Here is a 17,381-nt window from a genome sequence, read left to right as displayed (position 1 = left end):
TGTAAACCAGAAAGACCTAGAGGACACGGCTGGACGTCTGGACCTTGACTAGACAATGCAGAACCAGAAGATGGATGACAGGGTGGAAGACAGCAGAACTGAAGGAAAGGACAGGGAGGCCCCTGATGAGTGTCCACAGCAAAGTTCAGGGCCACTGTTTGATGAACCGAGGGACAGATCCATCTCCATCTTCTGTGACTGTTGCGAGATGAAAGTGAGATAATTGAGCTCCCTGTCCCTCTGCTGGTTAGTGTCTATAATGTAGCAGCGGCAGCAACATGATGACTTTCTGTCTTTTTTCCTCTGATAAATTCTCCCATGCTGGAGACTGGGAGACTTGCAACTAAGAATACTAAAAATAGATTAATTATTCCGGAGAACATTGCATCAGCTGTTAACGGCTATGGTAATTTGCCTTACCAAATCCCTGCAAAGTAAAATAGGCTGATTAAAACACTGCAGGCATCAGAAGAAGGCAACTAACACGGGGCGAAAACGCTGGAGATAATCTGTGAGTGTGATAAAGAATAAACTCCTTCTGAAATAAAGGATAGGAGATAATTAAATGTCCGGAATGACAGCGAGTCCCTGACTGAATCCTTGAACTTTCCATTGAGATAAACAGTATTTGGGAAAATGAAGCTCTCACATTATCTGAGTCAGCTCCTCTGACTCCAGCAGTGTCATCCATCACTTTCTTAACCTCTTTGTCATTTCTAATTTTTCATTCTTCATCTCCTGCTCCAGTCGCTCTCTATTATTTGCTGTGTCTGTCTCTGTCTCCCCTTCATCTACCGGAGGAGCATCCGTCACCACCTCTTCTTTGCCTGTCTTCTGTCGTGTGTCCTTGTGTTTCTATTTTAATCACATGGCCTCTTGCTATCTCTCGCTCCCAGTTTTTCCTTTCTCCCCCCCTCCCGCTCTCTCCCTCTCTTGTTTTCTCACTGCAATCGCTTCTCAGTTTGCGGTGCACATCAGGACCCAGCTATAAAAAGGACCTTGAGGCTGCGTTGTGTGTGTGTGTGTGTGTGTGAACACACTCCTTTTCTGTGTGTGTCCTTCACCTTGATCGCATCCCAAAAGCCCTGCAGTGTTCACCGGCACAGAAAAGACAATGCTGGATTGCCTGCACATTCCCCATAGCTCCACCACAGGGTGTGTGTGTGTGAATGTGAGTGCATGGGCCTGAGGATGTGGGGTGTGTTCTTATGCACATATGTAAAGCAGACAAATACACATACAGCATAGGGGACCCCCAGGACACAGGTGTTGGATGGGTGCACCCATCTGTTCCTCTGCATGGATAAAAAAAGTCTCTCTGCAGATGATACGCTCATGATTCACTTCATGTACAGTGGAGTTCAAGTTCCACAGAGCTGTCCAGGCTGAGTAATCAAACAACAAAGTGAATCATGTTTGAAATGTTGTCAGCCAGCTAACGTGGATAGGACAAGCTGAAACATCCTGACTGGCTCTGGAGGCCTTTCAGCAGTGCAGTGCAGCTACAGCGCTCCGGATCTTTGCCCACTTCCTTGTTACTTAAAACGCCGCACCATCAATATCCCTGGTAGGATTGCAATCAATGTACATTTAGCACAGAGGAAATGTGAGAGAAGCCACCGCGGGGTGGGCCCACAGGGCTCCAGACTGCCACTAAATGGTCGCATTTTGCGACTAAAATTTGATACAATGCGAGTAAATTTTTCATTTACTCGCGTATGTGCGACCAGTAAATTTGCAGATTTTTTTTTTAATGACCACTGTGATTGGCTAATGTGCGAAAAGAAATGTGTGTTTCTCTTCTCTACATCTCGGAGGAGACGTCTTTCCACAGCAGAGCTCCGTGTGAAACAGCAGGAGACACACAGACCGGCGACCCGCGCGCATGTGTGTGCTGTGCGTCACCTGCATTATTTTTTTTTCGACGGCTCGCTACAAACCTTAAACATCCCATAATATGCTTGCGCTCTCAGCAGCGGTACTCAAATCGTCACAAGGCAACGAAACTCACGCTGCAGAACGCGCTGCACTAGGCTCCCATACGGAAATGATTGATTGATTGTTGATCGATAGATGTTTGTTTTGTTTTCTTGTTTTTTTGGCCGTGCGGGGGGGGGGGGGGGTATTTTTGTGTTAATATAAGTCTTAAATAGTTATATCTTCCGACAGCAATCACTTACATAGAGTGTTTGGACCGAAACACGGGTCTGTCAGTCACTCTGCTCTGCTAGTTACGAGTGGCCGTTATAGTGACTTTCACAGGTAAAACAGGTCGGAAAAACACAAGTGGGTTGCCTGGAACGCTACAAAGTCGTAAGTCGTGACCTGAAGCTGTAATTTACAGTTTCAAAAGCCTGCCTGGAACGCAGCATTAGCCAAAACGACCGGATCGCTTACTTCTGCTTTAACTTTATATTTTCAATATTTAAACTGTCGCACAATAAAATGTGAATTTAAAACATTATAGTTTATGCATTTATGGAGACAATTACGGTGCTTTAAGTGGCCAAATGAGGCGACGTCTGAGGGCAGGGCGAGTCTTTGCCTCGCGTCACCTGCGCAAATGTGTCCCTGTTTGTTCCAGACAAACCCGTTATGTCCCTCTCATCTCTGTATGTTTATGAAGTCAATTACAAAAAGAGCTTGCGGTGCAAAACTCTTTGTTAAGATGAATCGCTTTCATCTCTTGTCTTTTATGTTTGATTGTGTTTTTTCAATGACTTTGCAATGCCTCTACGCTGCAGCCTCGCTCTCTAGGAGAGGAACCAACCCTTAGAAACGTAGGGATCGGTACCTCAGACTGGGCCGAGGATGGTGGTGTGTGTGATTTTGCGTAAACCGATGAGAATATGCAACCTGTACTAAAAGCAGTAGGTGTGAGAGTGGCAGAGATAAGGTTAACCCGAAGGCAATCAGAGCCTTATTACAGGTTGCAACACGCGTTTCACAAGGATGGGCTCACACCGCTGAGTAAACATTCACATTTGCTAATCTTGAAAATATAGCTGACATGGTAGCAGTCTAATATTAACGGAGGATGGTCGAGGCAACTTGCAGGGGAAGCGGTTTCCTCACTTTTTACTCTAGCGGGTGGTCTAAGAATCCCACATCAAACAGAATCTTATACTTAAAGGGATAGTTCACCCAAAATTCAAATTTCACTCATTATCTACTCACCCTCATGTCAACTAAGAGCTGTGAGAATTTTCAGAGTCCTCCGTTCCTTCTCATTTTGGGTGAACTATCCCTTTAATGTAAACTCACATACTGTATATCTGTGAAGCTGACATACAGTGTTCATATTTACTTGTTCCTATTTTTCCTGACACGTTTACAACATTAATCTCGGGGGACATCATCAGATTCTGTTTTCAGATTTCTTTACTTGGTTTTTACTTCACAGCCTTTCATGTGAATGAAGCCAGATTCTGTTATTGATCCAAGAACAACTGGATCGATACTTTGGTGCTTCTTTGAAGAATACTTCACCAACTTTTACAAGTATCGAATGCTCCCTCCTCCCTGCATGTTGGCTCGACAGAAAAAGAAAAGTTAAAAACTAGAGCCTGACCAATAAAGAGTCAGGGTCAATCTATCAACCTGCACTAGCTTATTACAAACAGATGGCACTGACGTACTGAGCCGGTCGGTAACAACAAAGTAACGCCTAAAACATTTTTTAGTTTGGTTGAAAGTTGTTTGACGTCCCCCATCTGTGACACAGATGTGTTGGCCAATGTTTAAATTCAAACAAATATCTACATGATAAAATATGGTGAAAGTTGTTTTAAAGCATTTAACTGCACATTCTTACATTGCCGCAACAACACTGATAAACATGATATTGTGGTCACGATAATCATTATCAAAGTTTTGTACAGTTTGATGTCTGTTGCCGAGGGAGAGAGAGACCGAGCTGACTCAGTGCCTGTGATTGCGATATGTTGGCAGTGCTATGTGCTTCGCAATGTGCTCCATTCATCGCAGCCAACTCTAAACTCCACACAAAGTCAATGCAATGGGAGTGAAAAAAAAAAAGAGGAAAAAAAACCTGTTGGGACCAATGAATCACCTGAAAGACTCGGCCTCTCCCCACTTCTATCTGGAGGAGAATGAGATCTAATTCAGAGCCGCCTATAACGGAGCCAAGGGTTAAATTGGGCCGGGGGCCTGCCAGAGCTGAGCTGTGCTTTTCATGTGGTTTTCCGCTGAGGAGAGACACAATCCTGTCTCTGAGCTGCGCCGGCAGTTCCTCCTCCTCACGGCTCGGTTTCTGGCTCTGATATGCATTGTCAGCCGTGAGAGCTTAAATAGACAATAGTGTGCCTTTCCAAATCATGTCCAATAAATTGAATTTACCGCAGGTGCAGTGATTCAGTCGGCTTCTCTCTGTAGTTGTGACAGCGGAGGAGCTGCTGGCGCTCAGAGGACCGGCTTCCCTGTCATCGGGAGCAAAAGCTGCTATAGCATCCTCGCCTGTGGCCGGCCACGGTGTGCTTAGAAAGTGCTGATGTGTTCGGATTTCTGTGGTCAGTGCCTGTCAATTTTTGGTTTTAGAGAGATTTATAACACTTGTTGGAAATCTTTTATTGGGTTTCATGTAACAAGATGTCAGCCTGTCTCCTCTCTGTGTGTGTGGAGGCTAAGACGGACACATGGTGAAACAGAAAGAGGATGTGGGAATGAAACTTGACAATTATTGACGGAAAAACACAGTAGAGGCTCAACGTTGATGTGGAACGACTGCACGTTCATTAGGTAATAAAGAACACATCAATTTCAATTCACCATGAAAAAAGATGCACTAGCAGCTGACCTCATCAAGCCACACTCAACCAAACAAACTGAGTCCGTCTGACTGACTTGTAATATGGATGGTAGAGGAGAGTAAGTGTTATTACAGGTGTCATTGACGGTGAATGGAAAATTAAGTCATTTGCATTATTAACCATGAATATATTTTTAGTACTTTCACAGCAAAGATTGATGGATGTGATTAATTAAGGCTGTCACAATCATAACCATTTTAGTTGACGATTAATTGCCTTATAAATAACTGCAATTAATGATTTAATTGTCTTTTTCTGATAATTGTATGACACTGTTATAAGTCAAAACATAGTTTAATAATAGGCATACACCTTATGAAGAAGAAGTGCCATTCACTGGCTTTGCAACTAAATCCATGATGCTAATGTCAACAGATGTTCATCGAAATGCGTTCGTCAAATATTAGAAATGAAGCGCTGATGAACTGTTTGTGGCGCTCCACAAAGTATGTCATTAAACCAGAAGAAGACAACATGATGATGTCATTATAAGAGTACCATTCAAACCTCAAACGGTGGAAAACAACAAAGAAATAGTGTTCATCCAGCTGTTTTTATACAGATGAATGAAAACCATTTGAACGTTTATGCTAAATAATGGCAGTCAGCTCAAATGATTGCGATCGGGCGATTATGTAACAACTGTGACAGGCCAAGTGATTGATTTAGATTCATTAATCACACCGCATGTACTATAATGATTATTTTTATCATCTGGAACCCCCTTAATATTACTACATTTTTTCTGATATTCTAGAGGCCTCCTCCTTCAAGAGAATGACAAGGAAACAATAAGGTGGATTTCATTGGCCAGAATTATTCTCTGACTGCCAATGTGGACGCCTACAAAGACAACCAATGCAGCACAGAACAAAACAGTAGTTTGCATTTTAAGATCTATTAATGTGTCTCCAGTGTGTGATACCAGGTCAATGAACTTATTCCTATGTGTTTGTCAAATAGTCACGCAAGTGTTACCCCTAAAAAAGCTCTACTGGGGCAGCCCACATAACCATAAACCAATAAAATCTTACATTAACACACCTCATTTCACTCACACACAGATTTCAATGCACCTCATTTTTGGCTCCACACCTGTCTTGAGTTGTGTGCGCTGCAGTCACTGAATAGCAACGAGAGGCTTTTTGTGCACAACGGGAGCATCAGTAAATCGTAGACGCGGAAAATAACCTCTTGCCCCTTAAATTGTGCGAGTCTCTGCGTGCACGTCGGTCACATGCCACACGTCGCCTACAACCACAAGTCGGCTCTCTGCATGTGGGGCACTGCACAAATGTCATGCTGAAACTGCTGCAGCAGAGAAAATGAACGCCAAGTGACTCCTGGAGAAATGTGTCATTTAAAAGGGGTTTTGCAGGCTCAGTCGCAACAGGGACAATTCTCTGTTTACTAAATCGTATCTGCTAAGAGTTTTAATTATGAAAAGACTTGATGGATTTTGAAAGAGACACCGGTCTATTTCTAGAGGGAAGGAAATACAGATCAAGTGGGCCTGACATCCACTAGGGTCATGTGATTGTCTTCACAGTGAGAACTCCCTATAATCATTTATGTGATGGAGAGAAAACCACAGGAGAAAAGAAAAAGAAAGAAAACAAACTAAACTGTCATCACAAACAGAGCATTAATTATTTACATTTAATAATCAGGGCTTTCATGATATTGACTAAAAGCCAGCAGGAGGTCTTTCTGAAAGTCCTACTACAACCATTAAATGCAGCACATGAGAAATAAATGACATGCTGTTTCTGTTGTTGTGTTAAATCACAGTGTCACACCTACACACAGCAAACTACTTGAAAACACAACTCAATCACAGTCAGCTGAGTGGTGAGGGAACAAGCCAAATATCATCTTGATAATGGCAGAGGCCATCATGATCCTCATCCACTGGCACAACTCTAATATTGACTGTGATAAGGGCTGTGCTGTGTATTGATAAGAATTTACTACACTGGCAATAACACGGATACTGCTTTATTGATCCGTCACTTTAACAGTGCTCTTATTAGTCCTTTTGTTATGTTTTAATTTAATTAAAGGGATAGTTCAACATTTTGGCAAATTGGCCCATTGCCATAATCGCTATAGTCATAGCAGTAGGTTCGTTACCTTTATTTCTCTAAAACAACTCTGTATGGTAACGTTCTGTTATCATCTCATAGCGTGGTGAATGTGCAGGTCACAACTTGTCCACCAGAGCGTTTTGGAGTTGTTGGATTGTGTATTTGATGAGTTTGATGAGGGAAACCAAGAAATCCCATTAGCCTCCGTAGCGTAGCTCTGAGCAGCTCCGCCGTTCTGAAAATAGTTTGCACTGACAAATAAAGGTAATGAACCTACTGCTATGACTATAGGGATTATGTCAATGGGCCAATTTGCCAAAATGTTGAACTATCCCTTTAACTAAGAACAAATATCAAGATTTATTTCACTTTCTTATAATCTATATCTATAAATTAACATTCTCAAGCAAATCACTATGGCCCCATTGTTAGGACTAAACTTATGATGTATGTGCTCTCCCAGGTGAGCCACGCCATTACTGACTGTTATTACAATTTGTCCATTTGCATACTGTGGTTAACTCTTTTGGCTCCAGGCTGCTGGCACACATAACGTACCCGGGCCAATGACAGATGAAGAAGGAGGTAAAGGCTTCTGAAAGCTGCTCATATCTCTGCTTGTACATGATGGACTTGGATCTGTCAACAGATTGCTCAATTACTGCTCATAAAACCTGACTTGTAGCACTTGTGACAACAAGCGTGACCGCACTTTGGAACGTTTAACACTCCACCACTGTCACTAATAGCAGGGTTCCTGTCTCTGAGAGGGAGAGACAGAGAGACAAAGACAGAGAGAGAGAGAGAGTGGCCGCCACCCCTCGCACACACAATCAGAGACAGGGAGAGATCTGCTCTAGATTGAAAACAGCAAAAATGCATCTCACAGCTGGTGAGATAAAGTGTGTGAGATAACTTTTATATAGCAATAATAAACAGAAAATCTAGTTTCCTCCGTTCTCTTCTTCAGAGACGAGAGCAGAGCTGATAACGCTGGTGCTTATCAATACTGTGGTCTGTAATGATTCAGCAGCAGGGCTCATTTAATACAGGGCTCTAACTGCGACCTGAATTAACCCTCAGTCTTTATTAGGGAGTGGAAGTAGCCGCTGCTCCACCTCCCTCCATGTGCACTAGGGCTGTCAATGAATGGCAGAAATGAGGTTTGAATATTGCCTCTTAAAAAACACAGATATTCTAATAAAAATCAAATTTCTATTTTTTCATATTTTCTCCAAAAATCAATACAAAGAGATGGACTTTATAGCGGTAGCTTGTATTTATTATCAGCGCATGTCAAACACGTTTTGAACAGCTTACATTACACAAAACAAACGGCTAAACAATGCAAATCAGCAACGATATTATATTAATACGTGAAAAAGGACCGCGTTTTACTTTATCAATGCATGTCAAACAAGTTTTGTGATGACGCGAGCAAACAGCTCGCTCAGGAAACGGGATAAGAGCCAGCATGTTTTATTCCCACATCCAAGTAATGATCCTTATAACGCGGATCTACAGTCGTGATGAAGTGCAGAGGATCATCATAGCTCTCAGTGAACGGCACTATTTTTTTTTAACTACCGATTGACGCTGTCACTCGGTAGTTTGGGAAAACAGAGAAGCTGCTTCTCTCCAGACATGACCACACAGACAGGTGTATGTGTGTGTGTCTGTGTGAGTTACTACGGTTACCGCGACGCTCCCGTCCCCCAGATATTTCTGCAGCTGGATTTACATGATCCGGTCTGAGACATGAAACTCATGGACTGAGGAGTCGTCCTGCTGCGTTCTGCTGCGTTCTGCACGTCACACCGACCATCGTGCATTTGCTCTTGTTGTGGTTGTGCGCGTGAAGATAATTAAAAATAAATTATTAATATTCAAATATCATATTTTAATATTCGGATTTCATTTTTATCACTATAATTCAAATATACATTCGAATTTCAAATATTCATTGACAGTCCTACTGTGCACAGTGATAATGTGCTGTGCTGAGGGGAATATGTCAGCAGAGGCTCTGGCTGGAGGAAAACAGCGTGTCCATACATCCATTCTCCACACAGGTACGTGGAGGGAGGCTCCACCATGTGATCCGCCATCCTTCACATGACAGCTTAATGAAGGCGCTGTGGAGAAATCTGATGACCAAACAGCCCTGGGAGCTCCGACCCCAAATCACCCAACATCCTCCCCATATGAGCAATAAGGCAACACCTGTCACTCTTGAAAGATCGCCGTGCCCCTCCACTGTCTCTGGCCATTACCGTTGGCTCTGCTGTCTCCGGCACACACTCATCACTGGGTGCTGTTTGTGTGTGTGTGTGTGTTTCTGAGAGTCTACTCTCAGGAGAAGCATTAAGCCTCCCGTATCTTCTCCAACAACTGTATTACCAGAGAGAGGACTGGCAGGCAGTTGCTCAAGAGGTCGTGACGCTGTTGGGTAATTAGACCGAGGATCGTCAAACACCAAAACCATGGCGCTCCCTGACCGCACGCACACCGGGGTTCCCGCCCTCACACTCAACAACTCTTTCCACTTTCACTTTGCTAAACTGGGCTGATGAGGCCGCACCAAAGACGGTTTATAAACCAAGACCTTCCATGAGGAGTCAGCTTCCTGTATGATGTCACTAGGCTTCTGCTCGGCCACGCCCCTTTAGGGAGACCAGAGGCAGCATAGAATGTATTGACTCCAATGGGACAATTTAACGTGAACACCGATTATGGTCGAGTCTTTCTCCCCACAGTCACTGAAGTAAATTTTGGACTCATTTTTCACAAGTCACATCTCTTCTGAACAGTTTGACACGAAAATGACAATTTTCAGACGGACACATCAGGAGAAAGTCCACTTTGTTCAAGACCTGTCTCTGTCTCTACGACACACTCTCGCCAGATTTGGCACAGATCTCCTAGGCAACGTCAAACAAACGGCCGCAAACTCCCGTGAAAATGATTTAAATTATTTTTGTCATGCTAAATATGACTGTTAGTAGTGTAAATATTTAATGTTATCATACGAAAATATAAATATCTCACTTTCATCTACCTACAAATTGTATAAATCCACACACGTTCACAGACGAGGTGGTGACGGTTGGCCACGCCCATTTAGAGAGACAGGAAGCGTCACCATTTCTATCATTGGAGCAGCCTCTCATGGAGGATCTTACCGTGTATTGAATATCTTTGGCCGCACCTGCTGTCACGTTATGTCTGTCATTCCTCCTTTTGTTTAATCACGCGCATCTACGCATGTGGTCCCCTGGAAAACTGCTGCCCGTAAACCAGAGTTAGCCGAGCTGCTGCCCCCGCGTGTAGCATTCTTAATATCAAAAGAGCGGTTTGACGTTTTGGCAAAAACACCCGCTGGCTTCCTTTGCCAAGAGTTAAATGAGAAGACTTCCACCACTCTCACATCTGTGCAGCAAACTGTGGAGCAGCCAGTTAGCATGACTTGGCATAAAGACTGGAAACAAAAAGGGGAAAGAGCCAGCTTGGCTCCCTCCACTCCCTCCGAGGGAAATATCTGTCTTTTTAGCCACCAACCGCTCCAGCTGGTTCCCCCCCGCTGTGTGTGGCTGTGGAGCAGGTACTGTAAGGTGGCAGAGAGGAGATGCAAAGGTTGTGTTCATTTTCACAACTCTACCGATTCATTGTTCATATAAAAACATCCTGCGTGGTGCGGCTTTAAAAACGTAAGTCAGCACAGTATGTCACTTCTGCCTGATTGTAAAAACAATGTTGAATTTTGGATTCAATTTTTCTGCAGCTCAGTCAGCTCGGTATCCCACACTGGGTTTTTATTCATTTTTCATGCCTAGGAAATGGCATTTTTTACTTAAAAAGGAAGGTTGTATTAATTTTCTGTCCATCAACTTGTGCACTTATTGACTAATCGCTGCAGCTCTAATACTGCGCTTAGAGGATACTGAGTTACATAAAGCATTTTTTAACTAGGCAATTAAACATTTATATTCTCCAAACAGCAGAATAACAAATGTCACACATGCAACAGTCAAGTTTCTGGTATACACAACAACACACAATCCCTTTTGTAGAAGAACTCATTAGTCTGGGTGTGAGTGTTTGTATATCTGTGTGTGTGTGTGCACATCTGTAGCCCAGAGCTGCAGCCTGTGTCACTATAGTCCTCTGTTATTTTTTATTTTTTTAGCAAACATTCCTGCTTTTTTCTTACTGTTGCATTCACTGTCCTCTTTCTGTGCTTGATCAGTGAGCGGTCTCTGAACACCCAGCGACTGTCTACACTTTCTCTCACGCGAGCCCGTCTGTTGCTGTTTGCTTCACGCTGGAGTTTTCTCAAACAGTCTGTCAGTCTTTCTCAAATATTCATCGCGCTCGCTGCTGCTGCTGAAGTCCCCATGAGCAACGCACTGAATCACGACCACGCTGCATGGCTGCTCTCGTATAGCTCAGTCTGACCTCTCTGCCATGGGAAACACTGACTCACTGACCTTTGAATTAATTACTGGTTCTAAAAGTTAAAGTCATTATAACTGCTGGGGTGCTCATGTACTGGAATATGACTTTGTGTTTATTTAATCGCTCAAAAAGAGGCGGCGTGTGCGGCTCAAACATAAATGTCACCATTTGATACGCCGTACCAGATTAGAGCTACAAGCTCATTTGCATCTGTGGTCCCTCGGCAGGTCGGAACAAAGACACAACACAATAACAAACAGCGCAGGCTTCGGCAGGTTATGATACTGGTGAAGAAAATAATGCAGACAGGAGGGAAATGTGGCCCCAGCAGGACACTGTGCTGCTGCTAATGAAGCACAAACATTAGCAGGGAAAATAACACACTGTCACACAGAGACAGCTTCACTCATTTCATCTTTCATGCTTTGCATCATGGAAAAAGAATCTACATGGGGCTTCAAGCATCTACAGCCAATATGAGTTTATACTACATGTTAACATGCTCACAATGATCATTTTATCACATTAGCTTGGCATGTTAAAGGGATAGTTCACCCAAAATTCAAATTTCACTCATTATCTACTCACCCTCATGTCGACTAAAGGCCCATTTATACCCTACGGTAAAAACAGATACGGACACTTTCGTCCGTATCCGGAGGTCGTTTCATCCGTCAGTGGATCCGTTGCCCCTGAGTTTACGAATCCGGAGTGCTCCAGATGAAACGGAGCACTACCACCAGTAACCGGGGTGGCGGTATTGAGTCAGAAGCAGAGAAAAGTCACTCCATTACGAACATCGGCGAAGAAGAGAGTAGTTGCCGGAAATTCAAAGAAGGAGGAGAAGACAAGAGTAAACATTAAACATTTAAAAATGGTGCAGACGTCCATAAAAACGTAACGCAATAGACGGAGAATTTCCAGAGTCCTCCGTGCCTTCTTGGAGTTACGGGGGGTCCACGCAGCAGTATTTGTCCATATAATGGTTGTGAATGGTGCTCACTTTTCTTCGTCCAAAAAGACACACCAAAAAACATCCAAATACCTCCATGCTGCTCGTCTGTAATGCCCCTCTTGTATTGAAGCCCCGAAATGAGAAATGAGCACCATTCACAACCATTATATGAAATTTGAATTTTGGGTGAACTATCCCTTTAAAGCACTAAAAACATGCAGGTGAGGCTAATGGGACTGACACTAGTGTTTGGTCATAAATCAAAGTGACACTGGACTAGTTTGACCCTGACCTGATGACGGCGATAGAAAAACTTCAAGGTACCAAGGTTTATATGAGACATCCTCTGAGGATCAGGACAGGATGTCAGCACTGATTTCATTCAAAAAATGATTGATTGATGGATTGATGAGTCACTTAGATCGTTAAACACCAGTGTCTTTGGTTATTTTTACAACATTGTCTTTGCTTTCGACAGCAACAGTGAGAGAGTCAGGTAGAAAGAGACAGGGTCAAAGGTCAACCTCAATTAGTCATGTGATAAAAAATTTGTGTAACTGTCAATTTGTGGGGGGGGGGGGGTAATAAAGACTGATTGAAGTGAATTATAGGTCTGTACAGAAAATTTGAATCACACCTAAATCTGAATCAACAAATAATTACAATCTCTGGCAAAAATGATAAAACACAGGACTTTTAAGGCCGGAACAGGTGGATCCAATAAACAAACCAAAAAATGCTGTTTCACATGAGGTGCCACTCATTCATGAACATATTCACCAGTGAGGTTCATCTTCAGGGTTAAATAAGACAAAAGCTGACTGACAACTGACTATAAACAACCAGTTTGATGCTGCAGAGATATCATACAACAATATGAGGGACAGTGACAGTGAATGATATTGTCATTCCTACTCAACATTTACTCAATTCTGTGATCCTTTAATAATGTGAACACACCGGGCAGAAAGCTGTATCCACTGATCATTTCAATAGCAAACTGCTTGTACTGTACTTCAATACTTTCATCCCAGAATATTATCTGACACATATCCAGCCAGATACTTTCACTTGAGTGAATTAAAAAGATCTTGAGCAAACATAAATGCAACGTCAGACTCAAAACTTCCAACGAAGCTGACATGCTTTCCTCCTAATTTAATTTGTGTAAAGAGCTGAAAACGCATGCCAAAAATGAGGAACTCCTATACGTTTTTATTTTCTTTGCGAGAGCAGAAGCTGACATTTGCATATAGATATCAATTTACGCTGTGTTTACTCTCTTCACTGACACATAGGAAAAATGAAAAGGCTGCATCAATCAGAGCTCGGCTTTGAGAAGGGAGGAGATATGGGACACAGTGGGGAGACGGAAAAAGAGGAAGAGAGAGAGAGCAAAGGTGATGAAGATTAGAGAGGAAGAGCAGGTACTAAAAACGGATGAGATGACACTGTAATATGAGCTCAGTGTTGGTCTGACAGGATATTTCTACTTGTCTGGCAGTTGATTTCACTTCTTTCGAGCTTATAGTTTAGATATCTTGGCAAGGGAAATGTTCTTATTGTGGTGCCAAATATATTTGTTTATTCTAACTAATCTTTCCATCATTTCATTGCTGTTGTTTTTGAGAGCTGAGTTTTTGCAGCTCCCCGGGCAGGATTAGCATTTACGTCCCTGTGCTGTGAAAAACAAGCGATCTGATCACAGTCGAACAACGTTTTACCACAGAGATAGATGTTCTTTGGTAATTACGCTGGAACCTATATGGGCTCGACTCCAGAACAACACAAACTTGGACTAATTACAGTGTCATCGTACAGGATTTCTCCTGATGCCAGTCCACCTACACAACAATCCATAGTGCCAGTGACGATGTGATATCAGTGTTGTGTGCACCTTCTTAGGTAGAGGAGATACAATTCTATATAATCCAGTAATAACCCCTGATGACCCTACAACCCTGCTAGAGTGACATCAAAACTGAAGGCACAGTTGACAAGAACAATACGTGGAGCAGGTGCAGCAACACGGGAGCAAAAATGCTATATACACAAGTTATAGACAACCAAAATGCAGTATCACAAAGGTTAACTTAGTTCACAAAGGCTAACACTGGAACAGCTCATGATGTGACCAAAACAAATTATTGCAATACATTCAGGGAAGCCTATATACAATCTGATACACATCCTACACCTCAGTATCTTCCCCATCCAACAAGAGCAGTGCTATCTTTTCCCCATATACTATCTACAATCTACTGACCACGACGCATTAAAATTCACCACAATCATTTGTATGCAACATAACACAAGGCTAGACTGGCACTAAAAAAACAGAGCTGGCAGCTTGCCCCGACTGAATGTATAGCTGATGATGGAAACACTGTTTGTTTGTTCTTACGGTGACATCAGCAAAAAACTGTATTTACTATTTATAGCTACAATAATAAACTTCTTTCAAATATATTTAATTGGGATGATGTGTAGTAGAAAGAAGGGAGAGTCAGATCTATGGACACCAAGGACTCATCTCCTGCTGTTCCTTTTCTGTAAATTTTCATTGTTACACAATAAAGCTGCAGTTCAAGGCGTTGCACTTGGTATTACACTCTGACACTGGATCCTCAATTGAGTTATACAGTTTAAGGAAAAAGCTCCAGACTTTTTTTTGGCTCACACAGAATCCATTTTTACATCAGCGAGGCAGTTTTGGACACTTTCCCTCATTTGGGAACACAGTGTGGGCTGCCCTCTTTTTCACATGCAATCACTGCAGCACACAATATAGTTCTCTTAACAAAGTCCCCTCCCCTGTTCTGGATACTACACCAGGTCCCTCCAACACAAACTGAGCTCAGCAGACCAGCCCTCCTGGAGCAAAGCACAGCGCGCTCATCCCCGCCATCCCACGCTGCACACTGCACACCTCCAACTCTGCTACCATGAAACTACAAACCCCTCCACAAAAAAACAAAAAAAGCTGAGCAACAAGTTGAACCTCTTCTGTTCTGCATATATTATTTTTATCTATCTATCAATCATCTGCATTCCTTCAAAACCTGCAACCTCACTTTGCAACAGATCAGAGGGGCTGGGATGTGCTGGGACAGGTTCAATGAGCAGCAGCTGGCCGGACGACATGCTGCCCCTGATCTTACTCATACACTATACAGTGGCATGCAAAAGTTTGGGCACCCCTGTACATAATTTCTGTTCATGTGCACAGTTAAGCAAGTGGAAGATTAAATGATCTCCATGAGGTATAAAGTTAAACATGAAACACTCTTATTTCAAGTAATATCAGTGTATAATTTTTGTATTCTACAATTTAAGATTGAAAAGGGGAAACAAAGCAGCAGCCTGCAAAAGATGGGAAACCAAGGAGACTTGAGCTCTCAGATAACTTTGACCAAGGTATCAGACAAGCTACAGGCTGAGTTTCTACAGGGGTTGCTACTATGTACTAGCCTAACTATGCAGGGTGGCCAAACCTTTGGTGCGGGCCCTTTTCCTTTTCTGTCATTGTAAAAATGTAAAAGATGAAAAAAACAAAAAACAAAAAAAACATATAGGCTATATTGTTAAAAATGTAAAGGGAATGAGTCATCTGTAACTTTATGGCTTTTGGAGATCATTTCATCTTCCACTTGCTTAACTGTTTTATTAACAGAAACTTGGACCAGGGGTGTCCAAACTTTTGCATGCTGCTGTAGCTAAATATTTATTACCGGGGGCCGGAGCCTCGAACAGGCTCGGTGTGGGTGTGGGTGTGGGGGGGATCTGTGTGCGCACACACTTGCATGGAGTTTGAGCGCGCGGGGCAGGGCACATTGAGTTTCACAGCGAGCTCTGCACAGACTGTGATGCTTCCTCCCTCACTGTAACCGACCCACCGAGCTGTAAATGTTCACAAATGTTTAAGCTTGAATCAGTCTAAAGTTGAACCGTGCAGCTGCAACAGCTGAATGACGTCAGCCTTAATTGCGTGTTCCTATAGCTTTCCACGGGACAGTCAGTCCGCAGCTGGACTCAGCAGCCCGGGCTCATACTGATGGAGCAGCGATGAGGCGGAGAGAGACGCGGGAGTTGTTGAGAAGCAGCGGAGAACTTACTTGAAGGTGAGGATGCACAGCGGTCTGTAGGACTTGTGGCTCGTGTTGTCCGACATCCTCTTGCCCCAGAAGTCGTTGCCGAAGATGTTTCCGAGGCTGGAGCCCGGCCGAACGTCCGGGTTGTTGATGATAGCCCACACATCGTCGTGCACCAACTCCCCGCGGAGAGAGTTGCTGTAGCACAGGGCACAGAGGGCGGCCAGCACGGCGCAGCGCCCGGCAGCCCACAGCGCCGCCGGCCGGACGCTCACACCACCGGGCTGCAGACGGACTCTCTTCTCCCGCCCCGGGGCTGTCATGTCGGGCCTGGCTTCTCCCGAGACTCCGCTTGACTGAGGGTGAAGGCGGCTGCACCGGAGGATACGTCCATTCCGCCTGGCAGGTAGCGGCTGTGTGTGTTGTGGACTGCGGGGACGGTGTGTGGATGTGTTGTGGTGCCTTCAGGTGCGCTGGAGGAACGTCGGACTTCAGGCTTGCAGAAGAGTATCGTTGTAGCTGGGTTATAATGAACTCACCATTGACCTTTTTCTGAATGAATGTAACTTTAATGTTTTTATTCTTTTGTGTATTATTTCATTTGGTGTTACTATCAGTGTAATATGAGTTGTTTTTTAAGTTCATTCATGACTTTGTCTTATCAAAAATAAAAACATTAACAAATGTTCCCTTTGTTTTCAGCTTTCAGCCACATCTTTCAAAAGATAGTGTGCTATGTTTTCTTTTTTTTTTTTTTATAAAACTAGATGAGATGTAGACTATTTTTTATTGCAATGAGCAATACAGTTGGCTAAAATAGCTACACCACATAGCCTAAAGGAAATATACCTAGATATGGAGTAGCTTCAAGTCTTTTGAGAACAATAACATACCATGTCAATGTAAGAATAATGCTGTTACTATAAAATAGCATCAAAATGACTGACCATTTGTCATCATAAAA

At 43.2% G+C, this 17,381-nt stretch overlaps 1 protein-coding gene across 1 annotated transcript in view; it reads right to left on the bottom strand.

The window, feature by feature from the left end:
* Positions 1-16,824, bottom strand: part of tmtc1 (transmembrane O-mannosyltransferase targeting cadherins 1) — a 242,461-nt gene extending 225,637 nt beyond the window's left edge. Inside the window, exon 1 of the mRNA XM_083999888.1 lies at positions 16,442-16,824. Coding sequence (XP_083856014.1) covers positions 16,442-16,740 — 299 coding nt within the window. The 5' untranslated portion in view covers positions 16,741-16,824. The remainder of the gene's footprint in view (positions 1-16,441) is intronic.
* Between the last annotated feature and the right edge of the window lie 557 nt (positions 16,825-17,381).

This window comes from Trachurus trachurus (genome assembly GCF_905171665.1).
Source record: "Trachurus trachurus genome assembly, chromosome: 23".
In the NCBI taxonomy this organism is placed as follows: domain Eukaryota; kingdom Metazoa; phylum Chordata; class Actinopteri; order Carangiformes; family Carangidae; genus Trachurus; species Trachurus trachurus.
The sequence above is the reverse complement of the archived record's forward strand: the minus strand, read 5'-3'. Positions and strand labels throughout refer to the sequence as shown.